General features: G+C 40.0%; 1 protein-coding gene across 1 annotated transcript in view; it reads right to left on the bottom strand.

The window, feature by feature from the left end:
* Window positions 1–10,461: 10,461 nt before the first annotated feature.
* The window catches only part of LOC133546537 (zinc finger protein 135-like), a 43,609-nt gene continuing 26,280 nt past the window's right edge, over window positions 10,462–27,790 (bottom strand). Inside the window, exons 4-6 of the mRNA XM_061892304.1 lie at window positions 26,252–26,411; window positions 15,434–15,652; window positions 10,462–12,700 (exon numbers count right to left, since the gene is read on the bottom strand). Of these exons, the coding sequence (XP_061748288.1) occupies window positions 11,535–12,700; window positions 15,434–15,652; window positions 26,252–26,411 (1,545 nt within the window). The 3' untranslated portion in view covers window positions 10,462–11,534. The remainder of the gene's footprint in view (window positions 12,701–15,433; window positions 15,653–26,251; window positions 26,412–27,790) is intronic.

Genomic DNA, 27,790 nt, shown 5'->3' with positions numbered 1-27,790 from the left:
CTCTATTAAAGGACATATATGTGCACATGTATGCACTGATTAAAATATTTTCACACAGCAAAGTGTGAATACATGTTATAAAGTGTGGGGTTGAGTTATAATTGATATAATACAATTAGGTATGGCAAATGCATTTTGTTTACTTGCCAACTATTCAAATTATATTTAATATACATATTTATATAATGTCATGTAATATGAATTCAACACTTCTTATGTTAACATATGAGTTTATTTGCTAACCAGTTCTACTTCTGAGTATTTATTTTATTTTCTTATTGAACAATTCAACACACATAAACAATGTTTAGACACATTAAGGTACTTTCAATACAATATGAGTGTCAGGCCTTGACATGGATTGAGTGTGCTCCTTCGACGCAGCGGGATTACAGGACGAGCCAGGCGTGAATTCAGGTACATGTTTTTATTTAAACACTCTAATCAAAAATAATCAAACTAAGGGCGCTCACAAAGAGGAAGAAACTTGGCTAAACAGTACAAACGTGAAACAAAAACACCTGCTCAAGGGCATGAAAGAAAATGTAACTATAAACTTAAACAGCACGATGGCAAGACTAAAGACATGAAACAAAAGAGTGCACTGTGGCATAAATATATAAACTTACTCGGCATGGAACTGTGGACAGGGCGTAAAGGTTTGGACAGCATGGGTAGGGTGCGTGTGAGTGTGAAGATCCCAGGACGAAGACAAGAAAAAGAGTGACTTAAATAGCTGTGACTATTAGTGAAAACAGGTGTGAGGCTGAGAACAGGGATGTGACAGGTGAAAACTCATGAGGTTGGCATGGAAACAAACAAAACCAGGAAGTGCAAAACGTGACTGATTGTCCAAAATCAAAAACATAACATGACAAAACAAAACATGATCCATAGGTGTGACAATGAGTCAATGTTTTATCAATATTTTACACAGCAATATAAAAAAAAACATCACCATCCATCCATCCATCCATCTTCTTCCGCTTATCCGAGGTCGGGTCGCGGGGGCAACAGCCTAAGCAGGGAAACCCAGACTTCCCTTTCCCCAGCCACTTCGTCTAGCTCTTCCCGGGGGATCCCGAGGCGTTCCCAGGCCAGCCGAGAGACATAGTCTTCCCAACGTGTCCTGGGTCTTCCCCTTGGCCTCCTACCGGTTGGACGTGCCCTAAACACATCCCTAGGGAGGCGTTCGGGTGGCATCCTGACCAGATGCCCGAACCACCTCATCTGGCTCCTCTCCATGTGGAGGAGCAGCGGCTTTACTTTGAGTTCCTCCCAGATGGCAGATCTTCTCACCCTATCTCTAAGGGAGAGACCCGCCACACGGCGGAGGAAACTCCTTTCGGCCGCTTGTACCCGTGATCTTATCCTTTTGGTCATGACCCAAAGCTCATGACCATAGGTGAGGATGGGAATGTAGATCGACCGGTAAATTGAGAGCTTTGCCTTCCGGCTCAGCTCCTTCTTCACCACAACGGATCGATACAACGTCCGCATTACTGAAGACGCCGCACCGATCCGCCTGTCGATCTCACGATCCACTCTTCCCTCACTCGTGAACAAGACTCCTAGGTACTTGAACTCCTCCACTTGGGGCAGGGTCTCCTCCCCAACCCGGAGATGGAACTCCACCCTTTTCCGGGCGAGGACCATGGACTCGGACTTGGAGGTGCTGATTCTCATTCCGGTCACTTCACACTCGGCTGCAAACCGATCCAGTGAGAGCTGAAGATCCCGGTCAGATGAAGCCATCAGGACCACATCATCTGCAAAAAGCAGAGACCTAATCCTGTGTTCACCAAACAGGAACCCCTCAGCGCCTTGACTGCACCTACAAATTATGTCCATAAAAGTTATGAATGAACAGAATCGGTGACAAAGGACAGCCTTGGCGGAGTCCAACCCTCACTGGAAATGTGTTCGACTTACTGCCGGCAATGCGGACCAAGCTCTGACACTGATCGCACAGGGAACGGACCGCCACAATCAGACAGTCCGATACCCCATACTCTCTGAGCACTCCCCACAGGACTTCCCGAGGGACACGGTCCAATGCCTTCTCCAAGTCCACAAAGCACATGTAGACTGGTTGGGTAAACTCCCATGCACCCTCAAGAACCCTGCCGAGAGTATAGAGCTGGTCCACAGTTCCACGACCAGGACAAAAACCACACTGTTCCTCCTGAATCCGAGGTTCGACTATCCGGCGAAGCCTCCTCTCCAGTACACCAGAATAAACCTTACCGGGAAGGCTGAGGAGTGTGATCCCACGATAGTTGGAACACACCCTCCGGTCCCCTTTCTTAAAGAGAGGGACCACCACCCCGGTCTGCCAATCCAGAGGTACCGCCCCCGATGTCGACGTGATACTGCAGAGTCTTGTCAACCAAGACAGCCCCACAGCATCCAGAGCCTTAAGGAACTCCGGGCGGATCTCGTCCACCCCTGGGGCCTTGCCACCAAGGAGCTTTTTAACTACCTCAGCCCCAGAAATATGAGAGTCCACCACAGATTCCCCAGGCACTGCTTCCTCATAGGAAGACGTGTTGGTGGGATTGAGGAGGTCTTCGAAGTATTCCTTCCACCTATCCACAACATCCGCAGTCGAGGTCAGCAGAACACCATCCGCACCATACCCGGTGTTGATAGTGCACTGCTTCCCCTTCCTGAGGCGGCGGACGGTGGTCCAGAATCGCTTCGAAGCCGTCCGGAAGTCGTTTTCCATGGCTTCCCCGAACTCCTCCCATGTCCGAGTTTTTGCCTCCGCTTCCGCTGAAGCTGCACACCGCTTGGCCTGTCGGTACTTGTCCACTGCCTCCGGAGTCCTATGAGCCAAAAAAACCCGATAGGACTCCTTCTTCAGCTTGAGGGCATCCCTCACCGCTGGTGTCCACCAAGGGGTTTTAGGATTACCGCCCCGACAGGCACCAACAACCTTGCAGCCACAGCTCTGATCTGCCGCCTCGACAATAGAGGTGCGGAACATGGTCCACTCGGACTCAATGTCCAGCACCTCCCTCGTGACATGTTCAAAGTTCTTCCGGAGGTGGGGATTGAAACTTTGTCTGACAGGAGACTCTGCCAGACGTTCCCAGCAGACCCTCACAATGCGTTTGGGCCTCCCAGGTCTGTCCGGCATCCTCCCCCACCATCGCAGCCAACTCACCACCAGGTGGTGATCGGTAGAAAGCTCCGCCCCTCTCTTCACCCGAGTGTCCAAAACATATTATTGTACATGTTATACTGTACAATTGAATAAATCAGAAACTGATGACATAGCGCTGTATTTTACTTCTTTATCTTTTTTTCAACCAAAAATGCTTTGCTCTGATTTACTTGAATTAAAAAAATGTTCCCAGGGGGTACATCACTGAAAAAAGGTTGAGAACCACTGTTGTAGTAATTTGCTCCCTGGCCCCCAAAGTCCTAGTGGCAGGTGCTAACCACCGACAGGCAATCAGCCTAATTCTTACCTGTATGATAAGGCTATGGAACGCCTCTACCTTGGAAGTCTGGTGTTTACTCGACAGCATGGCGATATCTTTCAGCAGGGACTTGTTGTTGACAACCTCCTCCAGTTTCACTGCTGAGCGTGAGACTAAACATACATTTAAAATAGAACAATGTTTATACAAAATGTTCCAGTCAACTTGAAAACTGGTTATCTATTCACAAGTTTATCTGAATTTTTTGACTTTCAAAAGATCCATCCATCCATTTTGCTACCGCTTATTCCCTTTGGGTTTGCGGGGGGAGCTGGTGCCTACCTCAGCTACAATCGGGCGGAAGGCGGCGTACAGCCTGTACAAGTCGCCACCTCAACGCAGGGCACTTTCAAAAGATGTGCAGTAAAATATTGCTATTCCCTCACTGCTTTCGGGCAACTTATTTGCCTACTTACTTGGTTTGAGACATTTCTTTTGCATACTTCTACCGTGCAGTTGTCCAAGAGCACAAATTGGGAAGAGGTGGCCATGGTCCTTGTGGATGTTCTGAATGTGACTTCCACTAGGCAACCAGAAGTTCCCCCTCTCCAGGCGGTGTAGACGCTGCACTCCCATGCTGTTCAGCACTTGCAATACCTTGCCAGAAGATCCGCCAGCCAAGAGAATGCCAGCAGATAGCAGGATGTTGCCCGCGGCATAAGGGCCAATGTTTGGCTGGCTGCTCCACCTACTCCTCCGGTCACATGATGTACATTGTATGGTCATGATCAGCTGTGTACCGTTCCAATCCCAAGAAGGGCTTATGTCCTGGCTGCCACAGGCTGGACAGTGACACCACTTGACGAGACTCTGGAGGCACGACTCAAAGATGATGTACTTCGGTACCTTGTGGGCGCCCTCTTCCCGCATCTTGGGAGTACGTGTGGGATCTGGCGGCCCGTCAGATTGACACGGATCCGACGTCGATGACCCACTCGGCACGTAGCTGACATCGGAAGAACCACTATCAGAAGGACTTGATGCTGGTCCTTCATCAAACAATGCAGGAGGTGGTCGTAGCTTGGCTTGCATTCCAGACACACCTGGAGATGCTATGTTGGGCTGCATCTCGGGGCTGCTGCACTTGACGATGGGACTTCACTAACCCTGGCTGGCCCAGCTCTAACCCTCTCGAGGATCTCTGGGGTCACCTGCTGTCCTAGCAATAAAATAAAACACAAGTTGTTTTATATAATCTGTTAAATTTGAACTAGGATCACATACTAATTATTATCTTTCAATCCACTGCTTTCCACCAACAACTTTCTTCTTCGTAGTCTCCATTATTAATTGAACAAGTTGCAAAAGATTCAGCAACACAGATGTCCAAAATACTCTGTAATTACGCGTTGAACAGAGACGACTATTAGCCGTGTGTGGACGTGAGCCAAGATGTCCCCAACAATTTGTGACGTCACGCGCACGCGTAATCATAAACGTCATCATTCCGCCACGTTTTAACTCCGCGGGAAATTTAAAATTGCAATTTAGTAAACTAAAAAGGCCGTATTGGCATGTGTTGCAATGTTAATATTTCATCATTGATATATAAACTATCAGACTGTGTGGTCGGTAGTAGTGGCTTTCAGTAGGCCTTTAAAGATGTTCTGTGAAAAACTCGAACAAAATAATGCACAATGAAGAAAAACAATTAATGTGCTCGGTTTGTAATAAAATATTTTCTGTGAAAAACTTGATAAACAAAAGTATGCGGATTGGAGAATAAACATTCAAAAGCTCAGTTTGTAAACAAGGATTCTCTGCGAATAATCTATTGATAACAGATTTAAAAAATACACACAGAAGTAAAAACATTATTGTGCTCAGTTTGTAATAAAATAGTCTTTGTGAAAAAACTTGATGACCAAAATAATGCACACTGAAGAAAAAACATTAATGTACTCAGTTTGTGATAAAAGATGCTCTGTAAAAAAAAGTGCTAACAAACAAAAGAATGCACACTCGGGAAAAACCATTAATGTACTCAGTTTGTGAAAAAGGATTCTGCGTGAAGAAACTTTTGATAACAGACAAAATAATACAAACTAAAGAAAACCCATTAAAGTGCTCGGTTTGTAATAAAAGATGCTCTGGAAAAAAACATGATAACAAGCAAAATAATGTACACTGGAGAAACACTCATGTGCTCAGTTTGTAAAAAAAAGGATTATCTGTGAAGAAACTATTGATAACAAATAAAACAAATTACACACTGAGTAAAACCATAAATGTGCTTAGTTTGTAATAAAAATATTATCTGTGAAGAAACGTATGATAACAGACAAAAAATTACACAAAGTAAGAAAGTCTTGATAACAGAAAAAAGTATGCACACTGAAGAAAAACCATTAATGTGCTCAGTTTGTAATAAAAGACTCTGTGAATAAAATTTAGCTAACAAACAAAATAATACACACTGGAGAAAAACATTAATGTGCTCAGTTTGTAATCAAATGTTATCTGTGAAGAAAGTCTTGATAACAGAAAAAAGTATGCACACTGAAGAAAAACCATTAACGTGCTCAGTTTGTTACAAAGATGCTGTGTAAACAAAACTTGATAAACAAATTCACACAGGAGAAAAACACATTAATGAGCTCAGTTTGTAATACAAGATTCTGTGTTGAAGACTTTAAGATTCTATGCACACATGGAGACAAACCATTAATGTGCTCAGTTTGTGAAAAAAAAAAAAAAAAGATGCTCTAAGAAAAACTTGATAAACAAAAGAATGCACACTGGAAAATCAAGTGCTCAGTTTGTAAACAAAGATTCTCTGTGAAGAATCTATTAATAACAGATTAGAGAAATTCTAAAGGAATCATAATTAAAGGGAGAGAGTATAAATTGGCCAGATGTGGATGACATTTTAGTCTTCCTCTGGCACCCAACATACTCTCTTCCTAAATGAATGCACTCATTTGAACGGTAGGGTCTATTATCAGGATATAAAATCAACATCGGTAAAACTCAACTCCTCTCGTATAATTATAACCCAGAAGCAGTGAAATTATGTACAAAAATCACACACAAAGGAATATTTTCTTATATTGTTTTTTTAATCTCTATAGTTCAAGTTTTACTTAGCTATTGTCTCCATCCAAAATGGATGGAGACAATATATATATATATATATATATATATATATATACCCCCTGATATGTCTTTTAAATACCTGGGCCTCATTTTATCAAAATATATAACAACATTATCAGTATAAAATGATCTACCCATACATAAGAAAATAAAAGATGACATAGCACGATGGAACTTAATTCCTTTTTTTCGCCTTAGCTGTAGAATTGATTGTATTGAAACGAATGCACTTCCAAGACTGCTGTACCGATTTCAAACTCTGCCAATAGAGATCAACAAAAAATAATTCAGCTTCATGTAGTGTAATGAAAGATTAAAAAATGCTCAGTTTTGAAACTATTAAAGGGGAACATTATCAGCAGACCTATGTAAGCGTCAATATATACCTTGATGGTGCAGAAAAAAGACCATATATTTTTTTAACCGATTTCCGAACTCTAAATGGGTAAATTTTGGCGAATTAAACGCCTTTTTGTTTATTGCGCTGGAGGCGATGACGTCAGAATGTGACGTCGCCGAGGTAATACACCCGCCATTTTCATTTTCAACACATTACAAATACCAGGTCTCAGCTCTGTTATTTTCCGTTTTTTCGACTATTTTTTGGAACCTTGGAGACATCATGCCTGGTGGGTGTGTTGTCGGAGGGTGTAACAACACTAACAGGGAGGGATTCAAGTTGCACCACTGGCCCGAAGATGCCAAAGTGTCTGCCGCCAGACCCCCATTGAATGTGCCAGAGTGTCTCCACATTTTACCGGCGATGCTAAGACAGACATGGCACAGAGATGTATGGATAACCTGCAGATGCATTTGCAACGATAGTCAACGAAATCACAAAGGTGAGTTTTGTTGATGTTGTTGACATATGTGCTAATCAGACATTTTTGGTCGCGGCATGACTGCCAGCTAATCGATGCTAACATGCTATTTACTGGCGGTTGTAAAGCAGACATGGCACAGAGATGTATGGCTAACCTGCAGATGCATTTGCAACGATAAAGTCAACGAAATCATAAAGGTGAGTTTTGTTGATGTTGACTGCCAGCTAATCGATGCTAACATGCTATGCTAATCGATGCTAACATGCTACTTACCGGCGGTGCTAAAGCAGACATGGTACAGAGATGTATGGATAACCTGCAGATGCATTTGCAACTATATTACGTTTCCTTCCACCCACATTTTATGCGAAAAAAACACTTACCAATCGACGGATTTAAGTTGCTCCAGTGTCACAAGATGCGAAAGTCCTGATCGTTTGGTCCGCACATTTTACCGGCGATGCTAACGCAGCTACTCGGCCATGCTATGGCTATGAATAGCGTCAATAGCTATTTGCTCAATAGCTTCAGTTTCTTCTTCAATACTTTCATACTCCAACCATCTGTTTCAATAGATGCGTAATCTGTTGAATCGCTTAAATCGCTGAAATCCGAGTGTGAATCCGAGCTAATGTCGCTATATCTTGCTGTGGTATTCCCATTGTTTGTTTACATTGGCAGCACTGTATGACGTCACAGGGAAATGGATAGTGGTTTCGAAGATAGCGAAAATAAGGCAATTTAAAGCTTTATTTAGGGATATTCCGAGACCGGTAAAATTTTGAGTAAAACTTCAAAAAATACAACAAGCCCCTGGGAACTGATTTTTATTGTTTTAACCCTTTTGAAATTGTGATAATGTTCCCCTTTAAAAGGACACATTTTAAAAAAAAAACAAGACTTATATCAATATCTGCAGTTGCAGCATTTTGTTAATATGAAGGTGAAACATGTAACAAAGACAAGCATTTGTTTCATTGAACTATTTACAAAAGTTTACAATTCAGAAACTATTGATAGAAGTGTTTCATGTTTGTATAGGAAATCATATTTAACTTCATGTGTTAAAACAAAATGGGAGAAGGAAGGAGGGATAACTATATCTGAGGAAGAATGGACAATAAAATGGAGATATCAATGGACTTGTAGCAGCTCACCCAAGTGGAGAGTTTGGCTGGGAAAGTTTTATTCCACCTTCTCAGAAGTCTCAGTATGATAACAACTCCCCTGCCTGTGGGACAAATTGTGGGAATCTAAAGGCAAACCACTAGCATGTTTTCTGGGACTGCTCTGCCATAAAGGACTATTGGAAAGAGATACACCAAGCTCTACAGGATATTTTCAAATCACCCCTTGAAAGTAACATTCTGTTTTTCACACATCGCACCTCAGGATTGGCTGAAAAAAGAGAAATACTTCATGAATATCCTACTAGTGGTTTGTAAAAAGAGCATTACCAGGAAATGGATATTACAGGAGAGCCCAACTTTGAAGAAATGGATGGAAATCACAATGGACATTTATAAAACACAGGAGATAACAGCTTTTATTATTTATAAACTAGAGAAATTTACTTCATACTGGGAATACTGGGTTGATTATGTCACGCCACATAAGACTAATTTTATGTTTTTCTAATTAGTGATTAAACTGTTTTAAAAAAAAAAGATTACTCCCTATATGTATATAGTTTTATCTGTTTATATTATTTGTTATTAATATTATTATTACTTTGTTTTTTGTTTTCGTTTTTTTGCTGTCTTTCTTTTTTTGTGGCGGAGGGGTGCAGGTGTCATCGTTGGGAAATAAACAAAAAATAATATGTTGATCTTTCGGGCAGACAATAGATGTATGATGTATGCACATATGATGTAATGGATAACAATGTCAGATGATGGATGTCCATGAAAAAAACAATAATAATAATAATTTGTAAGTAAAAAATACATTTAAATGAAATAAGAGTAGTTGTAGTAGTGACTTCTGTCATGCGGACTGTAGCCTCCACATGAGAGAGAAGTGAGAAGAAGATTGTGTGAATCCTGCCTTCCAGTCCCAGTGTGCTGACATGACACTAGATTGCTTCTCCCTCATTATCCAGCCTGTCAATCTTGGCTCAGCTCATTTCTGACACTCCATTTGTCACATCTGGCAAATTTTGTTCACATTTTGTTTGTGTTTTCCGCTGTTTAATGTTTGAATTCCTGTCCTGTGCTTTTATTTTGGTGGCTCTCCCAGTTTTGTTGGTGTTTTCCCGTGGCAGCTTCACTTCTGTCCCCGAGCATTTCCCCTCACCTTTTTTCTGTTTGCAATCAAGACTATTTCAATTGATCCTCTTGCTACCTTTGTTGTCCGGACATTATTCTTTGTTCACGGGTGACTATCCTTTTAGATGTCAAGCTCGAGTACGCACATATTTTGTGGACGCCGTCTGCTCCACATTTCCTGTGAGTGTTTTGCTGGGTTTCAGCGGTTTGTTTTGTTGTCTTCACAGTTCCCTGTTGCTCTCGGTTTTTGTTCGTTTATCAATAAACATCCGTTTTTTTTACTGCATGGTGCCACCTGGTTCATCTGCATCTTAAGAAATCATTCCCAATTTCCGATTTTTGGTGAATTATTGTGAAATTTCCACTGTCATGTTACTCTTTAAGGCTTCACGGTGGAAGAGGGGTTAGTGTGTCTGCCTCACAATACGAAGGTCCTGAGTAGTCAGGGTTCAATCCCGGGCTCAGGATCTTTCTGTGGGGAGTTTGCATGTTCTCCCCGTGAATGTGTGGGTTCCCTCTGGGTACTCCGGCTTCCTCCCACCTCCAAAGACATGCACCTGGGGATAGACCCCTCCCACCTCCAAAGACATGCACCTGGGGATAGGCCCCTCCCACCTCCAAAGACATGCACCTGGGGATAGGCCCCTCCCACTTCCAAAGACATACACCTGGGGATAGGCCCCTCCCACCTCCAAAGACATACACCTGGGGATAGGCCCCTCCCACCTCCAAAGACATGCACCTGGGGATAGGCCCCTCCCACCTCCAAAGACATGCACCTGGGGATAGGCCCCTCCCACCTCCAAAGACATGCACCTGGGGATAGGTTGATTGGCAACACTAAATGGTCCCTAGTGTGTGAATGTGAGTGTGAATGTTGTCTGTCTATCTGTGTTGGCCCTGCGATGAGGTGGCGACTTATCCAGGTTGTACACTGCCTTCCGCCTGATTGTAGCTGAGGTAGGCAGCAGCGCCCCCCGCGACCCCAAAGGGGAATAAGCGGTAGAAAATGGATGGATGTTACTCTTTATAGTTAACTAATTAGAAAATTAAAAAAATATTTACTGAGTCAGCTGCTAGTTCACATTTTGTGGAGTCATTTTGCTACCTGTCAAGGAGGGAATTTGTTCTTAAATATATATAAATAATCCTTAATATTGCCAGCCATAGTGATTAATTTATTAATGAAAAGAACATTAAAACTTGAATCTGACAAAAAAGTAAAGACAAATGCTGTCTTCCTCGCTGATAAAACATGATAAAAACATGCAACTGCTAGCCCCCAATTCTCACAATGTGGCGAGGTGGAGTACTACAAGAGGCACTCTAATATGGTACTTAAATCTATATTTTTAGTCTTATTATCGAGGAATATTGAGGTCACACTTATATTAAAAAAAGTAATGTTAAAGTTTCATCCAGTATTCTGATGATGATGATGATGATGACGATGAATCTGTGTCCGAACTTAGGGTCCAAATTGTTTTAACAATGTTATTAATTCATACTTTTAATTGGAAAATAACATCAATAAAGTGCAATGGAGAAAATGTGTTGGAAAAAAAAATAAAAAATAAGATGACCTCTCTTTAACAAAGGGAAAATAGAATAAAAATTTAGCAACATATATAATATTCAATAAATGCACACAACTTAAAAAGTCATTACAGGACAACATATAAGAGTAGAAGATAAGAAGCAGAACATTGAACATAAAATATACGTTCATATTAATCATCCTGTGTTTTTAAAGTACATTTAGCACAATCACTGTTTATAAGTGTTTTTACATCCCTGCAGCTTCCATGACTGTTACACACTTGTGTTTACTGACCTGATACTTAAACCTGATTGTTTTATCACACAAACGGTTTCTCTCCATTGTGTGTTCTCATGTGTTTGGTCACACATTGCTTTCTGGAGAAACTCTTCTTACAAACAGGGCAAGTAAAAGGTTTCTCTCCAGTATGTATTCTCATGTGTGTGGTCATGTCAGGCTTCATGGAGAAACTCTTCTTACAAACAGAGCAAGGAAAAGGTTTCTCACCAGTGTGTGTCCTCATGTGTGTGGTCATGTGTTGCCATCTGGAGAAACTCTTCTTACAAACAGAGCAAATAAAAGGTTTCTCTCCAGTGTGTGTTCTCATGTGTGTGGTCATGTTACGCTTTGTGGAGAAACTCTTCCTACAAACAGAGCAAGTAAAAGGTTTTTCTCCAGTATGTATTCTCATGTGTGTGGTCATGTCAGGCTTCATGGAGAAACTCTTCTTACAGACAGAGCAAGTAAAAGGTTTCTCTCCAGTGTGTGTTCTCATGTGTGTGGTCATGTGATGCTTTCTGATGAAGCTCTTCTTACAGACAGAGCAAGTGAAAGGTTTCTCACCTGTGTGTATTTTCATGTGTAATGTCATGATACTCTTAGCGTTGAATCTTTTAGCACAAATTGAGCAAGCAAAAGGTTTCTCTCCAGTATGTGTTCTCATGTGTGTGGTCATGTCATTCTTTCTGGGGAAACTCTTTTTACAAACAGAGCAAGTAAAAGGTTTCTCTCCAGTATGTATTGTCATGTGTGTGGTCATGTATTGCTTTCTGGAGAAACTCTTCTTACAAACAGGGCAAGTATAAGGTTTCTCTCCAGTATGTGTTCTCATGTGTACTGTAAAATTACTCTTATGTCTAAAAGATTTTTCACATTCAGAGCAGTCAAAGTGTTTGCTGTTATTTTGATGTCTCGTATCACCTTCAGAGTCATTTTTACTCTTCAAAGGTTTTTGGATGTGGTCACTGTGATCAGAAGAGTCTGACATCATGTGGTCCATGTCTGACAGTGGAGCAAAGATGCTGTCTGGTTCTGACTTTATATCATCTTCGTCATTAACCTCCTCCAACCTTGGAAGCTGCTCCCACAGTTCCTCTTCTTCCTCTATATGAGTGGGCTCGAGCTTCTTCTGTCCCACACTGGAGCTCCACTCCTGCTGCTTGGAGGGAATCTCTTCATGACTCTCTGCTGACACCTGCTGGACGTCTGCAGAACATAGAACACAAATGAGGTGTTACTTATTGAAGTTTGCAGTATTCAAACTATTCACAGGTGAGTTAGGCCAAATAGACAGCACTCCACGTTATGCATTTATTTAGTTTACCTTTTCTTTGGCCCACCCCTATAAAGTTATTCATTTTCTCCACCTACATTCAAAAGACAGCATCCATCTATATCTTGAAAAACAAAAACAATGATGTGTGTGGTGTTTGAGAACAGTTTGTAAGAGTTTGACAGTAAAAATTTTCATGAACTTTAACTCACCTTAATGTGCTGGACGTCTTTGATCATTATGATTTTGGTTTAGGTTTAGAGCAGGGGTCTCAAAAATGCGGCCCGCGGGCAAAATTGCGATCCGCGAAACGTTATTATGCGGCCCGCGCTTTGATGTGACAATTTTATGTTGGTGCGGCCCATGAGTTTAATCTGAACGGCGCTTGATAGGTCATGCTTGCCCAAGTCCCCAATTTTCCCGGGAGACCCCTTAATTTCAAGGCACCAATTCTCTCGAAGCCCCTGTCAATTTTTACCAGATCAACAATATTCAGGGAGTGCCATAAAGGCACTGCCTTTAGCGCCCCCTATATCCTGAATTGACAGCGTGCAAGCCCAATTAGAATAGAATTGAATAAAATAGACTTTATTGTCATTATATTTGCATATAACGAGATTAAAGACTCCAACTTGAGTGGCGGTTGTGGGAACAAATATGGGGTGAAATAAATAACACAAGGAAAAACTAACAATTGAAATAAACAGACAACTATCCAATAAAAATAAGAAGCAATCCTGTACAATATACAAAACACTGTAGAAATACAAAATACTGTACAATATACAGAACAAGACATGAGTACGGAAGTAATAAATAACAATCAGTATTGCACAGTAGGGTATTAGGGCATGATATTGTACAGGAGTGAATTATTATTATTATAAGTTAGATTTTAACATGGTGACAGCTCTGGGGAAGAATCTGTCTCTGAGCCTGTTTGTTCTGGCTCTGATGCACCTGTAGCGCCTGCCTGATGGTAGCAGGTGGAACAGGTGGTAGCCAGGTTGTGTGCTGTCTTTGGTGATGGTTTTTGCTTTCTTGAGGCAACGGGAGTTATGTAAATGCTTCAGGGAGGGCAGGGGGCAGCCGATGATTTTTTGTGCAAACTTTATGACCCTCTAATTCATCTGTTTGTCTGCTTCAGTGCAGCTGGCGTACCACACTGTTATGCAGAGTGGTCCAGAGTCCTGTTTTAAGAAGAAAGCAAATTTTGTATTTCATTTGGAAGTCAAGGCACTATTGTCTGGAGGAAAGCTGGAGAGGAGCAAAATCCAAGTTGCTTGAAATCCAGTGTGTTCCCACAGTCAGCAATGGTTTGGGGAGCCATGTCAGCTGCTGGTTTTTGTCCACTGTGTTTAATCAAGTCTGGAGTCAATGCAGCTGTGTACCAAGAGCACTCCATGCTTCCATCTGTTGTAAAGCTCTATGGAGATGATGACTTCATCTTCCAGCATGATCTGCCAGAACCAGCAGTAACTGGTGTACTGACCATGGCATTACTGTCCTCCATTGGCCTGCCAACTCCCCTGACCTGAACCCCTTAGAGAATTTGTGGGGTATTGTGAAGAAAAAGCTGTAAGATACCAGACCCAATAATGCAAATGAGTTTAAGGCCACTAGCGAAGCATCCTGAGCATCCATAACACCTCAGCAATGCCACATGCCGATTGCCTCCATGCCACGCCGCATTGATGCAGTAATCCATGCGAAAGGATTCCCAACCAAGTACTTAGTGCATTATTTGACATTTTCAAATATTTGATTTTGTTTTGCTGTTATAATTTTTTTTTACTTGGTCCGAGGAAATATTCAAATTTTTTGAGATAGGATTTTTGAGTTTTCTTTAGCTGTATGCCATAATCAGCAATATTAAAATAATAAAAGGATTGCAATATTTCAGTTGATGTGTAATGCATCCAGAATGTCTGACATTTCCATGTTTTTGGTTTCATTACAGAAAATAATTTTCTGAGACAATCCTATATATATATATATATATATATATATATATATATATATATATATATATATATATATATATATATATATATATATATATATATATACATAAGAGAGAGAGACATAGGTATTGTAATAACTTGAAGTAAATAATGAAGATTGAAAACCAATTACAAAAAACAGAATCCCAAACAAATTTACTAAAAGCTTACCTTTTTAATTTGGCATAGTATGTATATATTATTAATGTTGTAAATAAACTCTTAATACATCTAGAACAGGGGTGGGCAACCCGCAGCTCCGGAGCCGCATGCAGCTCTTTGGCCACTCTGATGAGGCTCAGCTGCATAATCACCGACCCCCCTGCTTATTTCGGGAGGTTTCCTTATTTTGGTGCCTCTCCCGGACATCAACCGGGGCTAATAGTCTCCGATTTTCAGTCGGACAACAATATTGAGGGTGTGCCGTGATGGCTTTACTTTTAACATCCTCTGCGAACAGAACAAAACGTGTGTCGCTTGAGGTGGGCGGGGTTGGGGGGGCAGGGTTTGGTGCTAGCGGGGTGTATAATGTAGCCACGAAAAGTCACGGATGCATGGGATTGTGGGTATTTGTTCTGTTCCGTTTATGTTGTGTTACTGTGAGAATGTCCTCCCGAAATGTGTTTGTCATTCTTGTATAATCTTGTATAATGTTGAGCTTACTTGGACTGTGATGAAGCTGTGAGGACTCAGGTGGTTTGTCTTCATGCTCTTCAGTCTTCACAGAGACAACAGTCAGTGGAAACTTGCTGACATCAGCCTCCTCCTGCCCTACAGGACACTCTCCCTCCTGACTCATCCACACTTCCTCCTCTTCCTCTTTAATGTGGGGGGGCTGTGGATCCTCCCCTTCCTCTTTAATGTGAGGAGGCTGCTGGACGTCTGTTGGGTAAATAAGTAAATAAGATAAAGAGAGAATAGAAATAGTTTTGAACTGACACTGTTAACACAATGACATGATTCGTGTTCTTTCCTGTGTTGTGTTAAAAGTGTGTAGCAAAACAACCAATAAAAACACAGGAAATACCTACTTTTTTCCTAAAAATTATTCAAAAGTGGTACAGTGAGTACAAAAACAGACTTGGAAATTTGATGGGGGGCAATTTGAAAAGTTTGTATAAGTACGAGGCAGCATTGATTGAAGCATTCTTAACTTCACTGATGTAAAGTGGGTAAATATTTAATTCTGTACACGGTCTGTTAAACCTACTCTTTATCTGTAAACTTAACCATAATATTATAATGATATTGTCATTACCATAACTTCAATATCATGGAAATAAAAAAAATATAATTCCAAAATCACTAAAAAAACAAAAAAAACATTCATGGTATGTTTTTGTTATCATGCAACATACTTTCTTGAGGTCATTTTGTTGGCTGGGCCAAAAGGAGCTTTTACCAAAACATGTTTTACTATGTGCTGTTTTATGGAGTATCTCCATCAACAATTCCTCTTTTGGTATTGGAGACCATCTACGACACGCTGAAGGAAAGTCAGTCAACTTTATGTTCTTTTAATAAAACAAGTGTTGACTACTTTGGTTATTGAAATTAAATGTTTACTTTCACTTATTGATGCATGTAGGTCAGAATCATGACGTGAAATAATTAGATTTGATTACAGTATAAAATATATTTGGTGAGTGTATGAGTTTAGTGTAAACATGTTGACACATGTTTCCATCTTCTTGGGGACTGGAACACAGATATGTCCTGAAAGGATGCACCCATTTTTAAAACCTTCACTAAGCTGTGCCACCAACATTGTCTCACTTAGCTCATTAAGCACACTACCAGGGTGAGTGAGTCCTTTTAAACCTTCATAGACCTCCTTGTTACTTCTGACCAGTCTCAGATCACCACAAGTGGAACTACTGTGTGCGGCTTAAGTGATCATTCCATCATTTTCTGTACCCATAAAGAACATAGAACCGAGGATGACGGCCACAAAACAAGCAAAGCTACAATCCTCAAGACCTAGACTAGCAAAGCTTTCAATGACAAACTGCCGAAATAAGACTTGCCTCGGTACTTGCAAGTACACAGGTCTTTGGGTCAATTCCTAACCTCAGAAAAGTAGACAACTTCACAGTCAAAGTGGGTGACAATATTAAAACAAAAATTAGATTAACTTTCTTGGTTGCATCGTAGAGACTAATCTCTCCAGTGAAAAAATGACTACTCAGGTAGTCAAAGAATCAACCGACAAATTATATTCTTACTAATGTTGTCCTGATACCAATATTTTGGTAGCGGGACCTGTACAAAAATGTATTTTGATACTTTTCTAAAAAAAAAAGGGATCACAGAAAAGTGCTTTATTGGCTTTTTTAAAATAACATTTGTTTTGGGGTACATCAAACATGTTTCCTATTGCAAGTTTGTGAACATACTGGACAACTTGTCTTTTAGTAGTAAGTAAACAAACAAAAGCTCCTAATTTAGTCTGTTGACGTATGCAGTAACATATTGTGTCATTTATATTCTATTATTAGGTCAACATTATTAAGGACAAGTGGTAAAATATGGATTATTAATTTACTTGTTCATTAACTGTAAATATCTTCTTATTTTCAGTTTTAACATGTTCAACCTACACTTCTGTTAAAATGTAATAATCACTTATGTTTCTGTTGTTTGGATACTTTACATTAGTTTTGGATGATACCATAAATGTGGGTATCAATCTGATACCAAGTAGTTACAGGATCATATATTGGTCATATTCAAAGTCCTCATGGGTCCAGTGACATTTTTCCTGAGTTTATAAACATAATATAAATAATTACAAATAAAAAAACGAAAGAAGATGTGATGGCAAAACATTGTGATGTAAACATAGAAGTAGTACTTTTTAGAGGCGGTTTAGTACCGAATATGATTAATGCAGTTGAGATGGGGTCCAACCCCCCCGCCGCGACCCCAAACGTGACAAGCAGTAGAAAATGGATGGATGGATAGTATCACGGTACTTTACCAATACCGGCATACCGTACACCCTTACTTCTTATATAGTAGGATCACCCCGCTGGTGGGTAGAAATACACTTAAGACTCTGACACAAGCACTCATTTAAAGGCCTACTGAAAGCCACTACTACCGACCACACAGTCTGATAGTTTATATATCAATGATGAAATATTAACATTGCAACACATGCCAATACGGCCTTTTTAGTTTACTAAATTGCAATTTTAAATTTCCTGCGGAGTTTATTGGTGAAAACGTCACGGACTGTAAGGAAATATTAGCGGTGCACCACACACAGCTAAAAGTTGTCTGCTTTAATGGCGTAATTACACAGTATTTTGGACATCTGTGTTGCTGAATCTTTTGCAATTTGTTCAATTAATAATGGAGAAGTCAAAGTAGAAAGATGGAGTTGGGAAGCTTTAACCTTTAGCCACACAAACACACGGTGATTCCTTGTTTAAAATTCCCGGAGGTGAAACTTTACTATGGATCAGAGCGGTCCAGCAAACATGGATCCCGACCAAATGTCAACCAGCAGGTTTCGGTGAGAAAATTGTGGTTAAAAAGTCACCTCTTACCGGAGATCAGCTGAACTTGCGCCATCCATACAGCTGCCGTCGACTTCCCTCAGAGACTGGCCTCAAGACACCCGTGGACACACCCCTCCGACTATCAGGTACTATTAAACTCACTAATACGTCACTTCCTGTTCACGAGAAAGGACACAAAAGAAAAAGGCTCCGCTTTTGCTACTGGACTTTTTATTTATTCTGAAGATTTTGACCACTGATTTGCGATCACAGCCACAGGAGAGTCACCTGGCATCCTTGACCTCATTTTGGTCAGTTGTGAGGCACTGATACGCTGAAATGAGGCAAGTTGGAAGAGCCGTTTGCCTCAAGCCATCGGCGCCTTACCGCAGCTCAAAGCGGTTGCCTAGCAACCAAAAGCTACGGCGAGTTTACAGCTGTTTTAAAGTGCTTCCAACGTCGCAGTGTTATAAGTTGACAGACTAACACCTGAAATCGATCTGTGAACAACGCAATGCACGCATTGTTGGAACAAACAAGTTAAACGTGCTGCAAGTTGCTAAAGTAACTGCCGTTTAAGACACAAGAGTCACTGATGTCATCGATCTGCCACAATGCCAAAAGTTAAAGAGAAGACTGAAACCCAAAACCTTCGTGTCAGCCGACACAGGACACAACTGGGACCAAGATTTGAGACTGGAAACAGGACATGATGGGAATCAAGAAGGAGTACTACAAAAAATACTCCATGAATTAAAAGAAGATTGGAAAGAAATGAAAGAAGAAATGAAAGAAATAAAAAAAAGATCTGAAAAAAGCAATGGAAGAACACAAATAAGATGTGAAAAGTCTGCAAACTCAAATCATCACCAGAAAAAATGAAGTCTCTGATATGTGCCAACAATTGAAGACCTTTCAAGAAGATATGCGCCAACAAATGAAGACCCTTCAAGAAGACAACTCCATGCTGTGGAATATCATAGATGAAATGGAGCAGGATAAACGAATGAATGATATCATCGTGACAAGGCACCGAATTAAAGCAAGATTATATGCGAAGGCTGTGAATAATGAAGGTGAACCAGATGAAATGGACCTTGTCTCGGCAGAACAGCTAGTGGTCAACTTTCTGCAATCAAAGGAAATTGAAATCGACATTAATACCATCGAAACATGCATCCCACTGAACAGAAGAGACAACAACGCCACTCCAGTCATGCTCGTGAAACTCGTAAACAGAACATCTAAAATGGCATTGCTGAGACAGGGAAAGAAGCTGAAGGGAACAAATGTGTACATGAATGAGCATCTCACTAAACATAATGCTGGAATCGCCAAGAAAGCACGCAACTTGAGAAAGCAGGGAAAAATCCAGGGAACTTGGAGCGCCAACTGTAAAATCTACATCAAGCTGAATGGAGGTCCAGAAGCAAGAGTAATTGTTGTCAATGACATCAAAGACCTGGACAAATTTGAAGTTTACACAGCTTCCACAACAACGATGATAATGGACTCTGACAGAAAACAAGCACCTAAATTCAACATCAACACTACTACTCTGTAAGGGACGACTAAAAAAGAAGACCTAGATTCAGGACTGCATCCATATACACTTATAGACATTATTGAAACGACATCAAAGATTGTTGAGCAAGGAACTATGGAACTACAAAACTTCTGCAACAAAGAGCACAAAAACCAGGATTTGGAAAACGATATAGATCCAGATACACATTTTTTTCCCCACATTAGTAACAATTGTTTTTATTACACGGATGAGCAATACAATAGCATCATTAAAAGTGATAAATTGTCAATTATTCATTTTAATAGCAGAAGCTTGTATGCAAACTACAACAACATTAAGAACTTTTTGGAGCACATCAACAAACCCTTCAAAGTGATCGCCGTCACAGAAACATGGATTGATGATAAAAAAGGAATAGATTTTGATCTGGAAAGATATGAACTAAACTACATCAACAGAGCCAACAAAAAAGGAGGAGGAGTAGTTGTGTATGTGATGAAGAACCTGAACTACAAAGTGGTAAAAAACATGTCATTAGCTATAGATAATATCTTAGAATGTATTACCATTGTAATATGTCAGGAAAATAGCAAAAACATAGTAATCAGTTGTATATATAGATCACCTAAGTCAAGTATAGAAACATTTGAAGAATGGATCAAGGCAACTTACATGGACAATGGTCAAAAAATAATTTTCTTATGTGGTGACTTTAATATTGACTTATTGAACCCTAACAAGCAAAAGTTTATTGATGACTTCATTGATACAATGTACAGCATCAGTTTATATCCTAAAATCACAAAGCCAAGCAGCATCACAGGACACTGTGCCACACTTATTGATCATATTTTACCAATGATTTTGATAATAACACTACAAGTGGTCTACTTATAACCGACGTTAGTGATCATCTGCCAGTTTTTACAATATATGATGGAAACTGCAAAAAGAACACGGAAGACAAAAGGACATTTCAAAGACTGTGCACAGAGAAGAGGATGATTGCTTTCAAAATGGAGCAACAAAAGCAAGATTGGGACAATGTGTACAATGAAGAAGAGGTTGATGAAGCATATGAACATTTCTTAAACAAGTTCATAATACTTTATGACAAACATTGTCCATGGAGACAACTCAGTAGTAAACATCCATCCATTTTCTACCGCTTATTCCCTTTTGGGGTCGCTGGCGCCTATCAGCTACAATCGGGCGGAACAGTAGTAAACATAGAAAGAATAATTAACCATGGATGACAAAAGGATTAAAAAATGCTTGTAAGAAGAAGAAAACACTATATACAAAATTTATAGTACAAAGAACTACAGAGGCAGAAGTTAAGTAAAAAAAAGTATTAAACAAGTTAACAAACATACTACGATCATGTAGAAAAGAATATTACAGTGAATTATTGGACAGGAACAAAAATAATATGAGAGCAACATGGGGCATTCTCAATAGCATTATTAAAAATGGCACTAAGAGGGATTACCCCCAATACTTCTTAGATGGAAATAAACATAATGACAACATAAAGGAAGTAGTCGAAAGCTTTAATAACTACTTTGTAAATATTGGACCAAAATTGGAAGAAAGGATTCCAGACCCAGTTTCAATTGAGGACTATAATGATACCATAGAGCAAAATCCCAACTCCATGTTCCTCAGAAATGTGACACAGGAGGAAATAGTTAAAATCGTGAAAAAGTGTAAATCAAACACTTCAACTGATTGTAACGGAATTGATATGGATACGATAAAAAAGGTTATTGATGAGATCTCAGGACCATTAATGTATATTAGTAACCTATCATTTCAAACAGGTACATCTCCAAACAAAATGAAAATAGCTAAAGTTGCACCAATTTATAAGACTGGAGATAAACATCTAGTTACAAATTATAGACCTGTTTCTTTACTTTCACAATTTTCTAAAATCATTGAAAAACTGTCCAATAACAGATTAGAGAGTTTCATAAATAAAAATAGAATACTCGAAGAGAACCAATATGGATACAGAGCTAATGTTTCAACTTCAATGGCTTTAATTGAAATCACAGAAGAAATGACCAATGCAATAGATAGTAAAAAATGTGCGGCAGCAGTGTTTATGGATCTAACTAAAGCATTTGACACAATTAATCACAATATTTTAATCAAAAAACTGGAACGATATGGCATCAGAGGGTTAGTCTTAAATTGGATAAGAAGTTATCTAACGAACAGGAAACAATACGTGAAACTAGGCGAACACACTTCTACAACACTAAATACTGTATATCCTGTGGTGTACCTCAGGGATCAATACTGGAACCTAAATTATTCAATCTCTATATAAATAACATTTGTAAAGTTAGGAGAGATGTAAAGTTAGTATTATTTGCGGATGAAACAACAGCGTTTTGTTCAGGAGAGAACACACAGAAGATAATACAAATAATAACAGAAGAAATGAACAAATTAAAAAGATGGTTTGACAAAAACAGACTCTCTTTGAATCTCGGTAAAACTAAAATAATGCTATTTGGTAACAGTAGAAAAGAAGTGTCAAACACAAATACAAATAGACGGAATAGAAATTGAAAGAGTAAATGAAACCAAATTTCTAGGTATAATGATTGATGAAAAATTGAACTGGAAATCTCATGTAAAAAATATACAACATAAAAGTAACAAGAAATATGTCAATAATGAATAAAGCCAAAAATGTTCTGGACCAAAAATCACTTTATATTCTCTATTGCTCACTAGTGTTACCATATCTGAGTTACTGTGTAGAAATATGGGGACATAATTACAAAAGTACACTTCATTCACTAACAGTGTTACAAAAAATATCTGTTAGAATAATACATAATATTGGATAAAGAGAACATACAAACCCTTTATTTATTGAATCAAAGATACTGAAATTCCAGGACATAGTGGAATTGCAAACAGCTAAAATTATACACAAAGCAAACTATAACCTGCTTCCCAAGAATATACAACGATTCTTCTCAACAAAAGAAGAGAAATATAATCTTAGAGAAAATGTAATTTAAAACATTTGTATGCACGTACAACACTTAAGACCTTCAGTATATCAGTATGTAGAATTAAATGATGGAATGGATTAAGCAAAGCAATCAAACAATGTACTAATATCATCCACTTCAAGAAACTCTTCAAACCTAAAGTGTTTACAAAGTAGAAAGAAAAAGAACCATGATAATAAACATTCTGATTTTATTCACCCATTCATTCTCAAAATAATCTTACTTATCTCATCGTATGGAATAAAACTTACTTCACCAATTATTTATTTATTTATTTTTATTGTGATTACTTATTACTTATGGAGTATACATTGTGAATACATTGAGAACAGGAAGTGAACAAAAGTTTTAGCAACTGTTATGTAAAGAAAAGGGGTAGGAATAAATAAGCTCTGCTTCTTCCTACTCCTTTTCCAACATGTTGAAAAGAGAAACTGGAAATTGTGATGTATCATGTTGTATGTGTGATGTATCATGTTGTATGTGTGATGTATCATGTTGTATGTGTGATGTATCATGTTGTATGTGTGATGTATCATGTTGTATGTGTGATGTATCATGTTGTATACATGCATGTGTGATGTATCATGTTGTATACATGCATGTGTGATGTATCATGTTGTATGTGTGATGTATCATGTTGTATGCTTGCATGTTCCAAATAAACTCAAACTCAACTCACTAAAACACTAGCAACACAATAGAAAGATAAGGGATTTCCCAGAATTATCCTAGTAAATGTGTCTAAAAACATCTGAATCAGTCCCAATGCAATAACCTTTTTTTTTTAACTTGATTTTTTTTTTTTCTTTTCTAGTCCGTCGCTATCAATATCCTCAAACACGAATCTTTCATCCTCGCTCATATTAATGGGGAAATTGTCATTTTCTCAGTCCGAATAGCTCTTGCTGCTGGAGGCTCCCAGTAAAAAGAGTGTGAGGTTGTGAGGAGCCCCCACACTTGTGACATCATTGTCTGCGACATCCGGTAAAGGCAAGGCTTTTTTGTCAGCACCAAAAGTTGCGAACTTTATCGTGGATGTTCTCTACTAAATTCTTTCAGCAAAAATATGTCAATATCGCAAAATGATCAAGTATGACACAGAATGGAACTGCTATCCCCGTTTGAATAAGAAAATCTAATTTCAGTAGGCCTTTAACCCCACTTTGACTACGGAGTTCATGTTTGGTACCGTGATGCCTTAAAAGCCCTGAAAAACAAACTCCAGACAGCCCAAAACAAAATGATTGGGCTTCTGCTTAACCGTCCATCTCGGCCTCACCTTTCAGCCAACCATTTCCTTAACATGGGGAGGCTCTTGGTGGCCGACAGAGTACATCTTCTTGCAGTTGGTCTGGTGTACAAGATACACCCTACCACTAAAATACCCATGTACCTGTCTAGATACTTCAAAATATATTCACCATTATAACACCAAAGGTAGTTGTACAAATCACATTCAACCTAGATCTCACTCCAAAAATGTTCTAATGTGTTTGCCTGCCATACCACCAACATGTGGAAGTCCCTATCAAAAAGAAACATATTACTGCTTGCGGCTACTCGTAACTGGGAATAAACATAGCCTTTTACCTACTTGAAATTATATTTGCATGTATTTTCTTGCAGTATATTTGTATTTTAAATGCTACTTTCTACATAGTACTGTGTGAGTTCAAATATATATTTCAACTGAAAGCATCTCAGGCTTTCTTGTAGCAGTGAATGTGTACCGTGATGAAAGTGTACCCTTTCCTATGCAAACTTCTCATAACTCCTTCAATCAATCAATCACACATTGTTACAAACTGAGAGGAACATCAACCTCAAACTGTCCCCTTTTCGTGAAGAATCTAAGTCAGGGGTCTCAAACTCAATTTACCTGGGGGCCACTGGATGCAGAAACCGGGTGAGGCTGGGCTGCAAGAAAATATTTCTTAAAAAATCCAACATGCACTTTTTAATGAATTCACCTTCTTTGAATGGCTTTCCCGCCCTCGTAACATACTTGCCAACTGTGGCGATCTCTCCGGGAAACACCCGAATATCAGTGCCCCTCCCGACAATCCCCTGGGGCAAGCATTCTCCCGGTTTTAACCCGGACAACAATATTAAGGGCGTGTCGCGATGTCACAGTCTTTAGCGTCCTCTACAACCTGCCGTCTCGTCCGCTTTTCCACCATGGCGCACATTAGTAACAGTGTTAAAGTTGTTTATACGGCCACCCTCAGTGTGACCTGTATGGCTGTTGATCAACTATGTCTTGCAGTTGTTTACTGCATCTACAGAAGCCAAATACGGCATGTGGCTGGGCTGGCACGCGGTTTGTACAGGTTGTAGAGGATGTTAAAAGCAGTTCCTCCACGGTGCCCCCTTAATATTGTTATTTTGGATGAGATTCTGGAGAATGATTACCTCAGGAGGGGCACTAAAAATTGGGAGTCTCCCGGAAGAATCAAGAGTATGCAAGTACACCGCTGTTGGGCGCCGTTCATATAAAACACGCGGGCCGCACCAACATTAATTTTTCATATTAATCAATCGATCAATCAATCAATGTTTATTTATATAGCCCCAAATCACAAATGTCTCAAAGGACTGCACAAATCATTACGACTACAACATCCTCGGAAGAACCCACAAAAGGGCAAGGAAAACTCACACCCAGTGGGCAGGGAGAATTCACATCCAGTGGGACGCCAGTGACAATGCTGACTATGAGAAACCTTGGAGAGGACCTCAGATCTGGGCAACCCCCCCCCCTCTAGGGGACCAAAAGCAATGGATGTCGAGCGGGTCTAACATGATACTGTGAAAGTTCAATCCATAGTGGCTCCAACACAGCCGCGAGAGTTCAGTTCAAAGCGGATCCAAGACAGCAGCGAGAGTCCCGTCCACAGGAGACCATCTCAAGCGGAGGCGGGTCAGCAGCGTAGAGATGTCCCCAATCGATACAGGCGAGCGGTCCATCCTGGGTCCCGACGAGCGGTCCATCCTGGGTCTCGACTCTGGACAGCCAGCACTTCATCCATGGTTATCAGACCGGACCCCCTCCACAAGGGAGGGGGGGACATAGGAGAAAGAAAAGAAGCGGCAGATCAACTGGTCTAAAAAGGAGGTCTATTTAAAGGCTAGAGTATACAGATGAGTTTTAAGGTGAGACCTAAATGCTTCTACTGAGGTAGCATCTCGAACTGTTACCGGGAGGGCATTCCAGAGTACTGGAGCCCGAACGGGTGCGGGCCGCAAAATAACGTCTCACGGGCCGCAATTGGCCCGCGTGTTTGAGATCCCTGATCTAAATCAAAGCATTGCATCATCCCCACAAGACAAAGCATCTTCCTACTGAAGAAGTGTTAATAATGAAATGTAAAGTTAGTAAAGATGTGAGAGTAAGAAGTAAACAAACCTGTTCTGTGTAACACAACTTGATGTTTCTTGAAAACAGCGTCCAGTAGTTGATGTTGTCGCTCCTTCTCCTCTTTTGATGGACAAAGTTCCTCCTCATACTTTGCTATAGTTCTTTCGCACATTTTCACACAATCACAACACTTTACTCTCACACTTGATCTCTACTTAGCGATGTGTTGATAACTTCTGTGTCTTCTGTTAGCAGCTAACAAGCTAAGCTAACTAGCGAGCTAAGCTAACTAACAAGCAAAGATAGCACGAGAAGCGGCACAGTGCTTCTAGCGCATCGAGACGACTTTATCCTTAAAGAAAGAATCAAAGATGTATTTTATACGACGTAAATATTATAAACTGGATAACAAATAATAAGACTGTCTTTCTCCGTCCATGTGCTGCACACTTGACGTTACAAGGCAGTACTGCTCTCTTCTGCTGTCTTCCGTTTACACCGGAAGCTGGGAATGACGTCACAGCCGAGTGGACGAAGAGGTAGCTCTATATAAGATATTGCCTGCTGTCACTGTTACCATGCTTTTATAACCTGTAATATTTATTTGAATAACAATGTGATATAAACGAGTGTCTTGTTTTTCAAAAATAAATTCAAAGTATATCAAACAAAGCTTTAATGTTGGGGTTCAGTGGCGCCCCCGTGCGACATTCATTGCAATGACAAGAGTGAAAGTGCTAAAAAATTGTAGCGATATTACTGCCTGATTCCACGTGTTTTTATTGTGGTTCCCTTTTACTCCTAGATAATTTATTTTCATACAAAACATTAATAAAACATTCAAATATCACAGAACGTGATGTCACACGAACCAGAGGTGTGGACTCGAGTCACATGAATTGGACTCGAGTCGGACTCGAGTCATAAATTTGATGACTTTAGACTCGACTTGACCACATTTAAAAAGACTTGCAATTCGACTTAGACTTTAACATCAATGACTTGTGACTTGACTTGGACTTGAGCCTTTTGACGTGACATGACTTGCTACTTTCCCCGAAACCCAAAGATTAAAAAGTTATTCAGGAGCGCTCCGTATCTTTCATTTAGTATTTGTGTGTGTCTGCGTGTTGTTCCCGTCAGCTTGTATGCTCTCAGTACAACAGCCAATCACATTGCAGGTCAGCTTGTATGCTCTCAGTACAACAGCCAATCACATTGCAGGTCAGCTTGTATGCTCTCAGTACAACAGCCAATCACATTGCAGGTCAGCTTGTATGCTCTCAGTACAACAGCCAATCACATTGCAAGTCAGCTTGTATGCTCTCAGTACAACAGCCAATCACATTAGTACTGTTGTTTTGCTCCCACAGCACTCATCCAATCACATTGCAGGTCAGCTTGTATGCTCTCAGTACAACAGCCAATCACATTGCAGGTCAGCTTGTATGCTCTCAGTACAACAGCCAATCACATTGCAGGTCAGCTTGTATGCTCTCAGTACAACAGCCAATCACATTGCAGGTCAGCTTGTATGCTCTCAGTACAACAGCCAATCACATTGCAGGTCAGCTTGTATGCTCTCAG

This window comes from Nerophis ophidion, unplaced genomic scaffold, assembly GCF_033978795.1.
Source record: "Nerophis ophidion isolate RoL-2023_Sa unplaced genomic scaffold, RoL_Noph_v1.0 HiC_scaffold_31, whole genome shotgun sequence".
Classification (NCBI taxonomy): Eukaryota; Metazoa; Chordata; class Actinopteri; order Syngnathiformes; family Syngnathidae; genus Nerophis; species Nerophis ophidion.
This window is presented reverse-complemented; position numbering and strand designations above follow the sequence as displayed.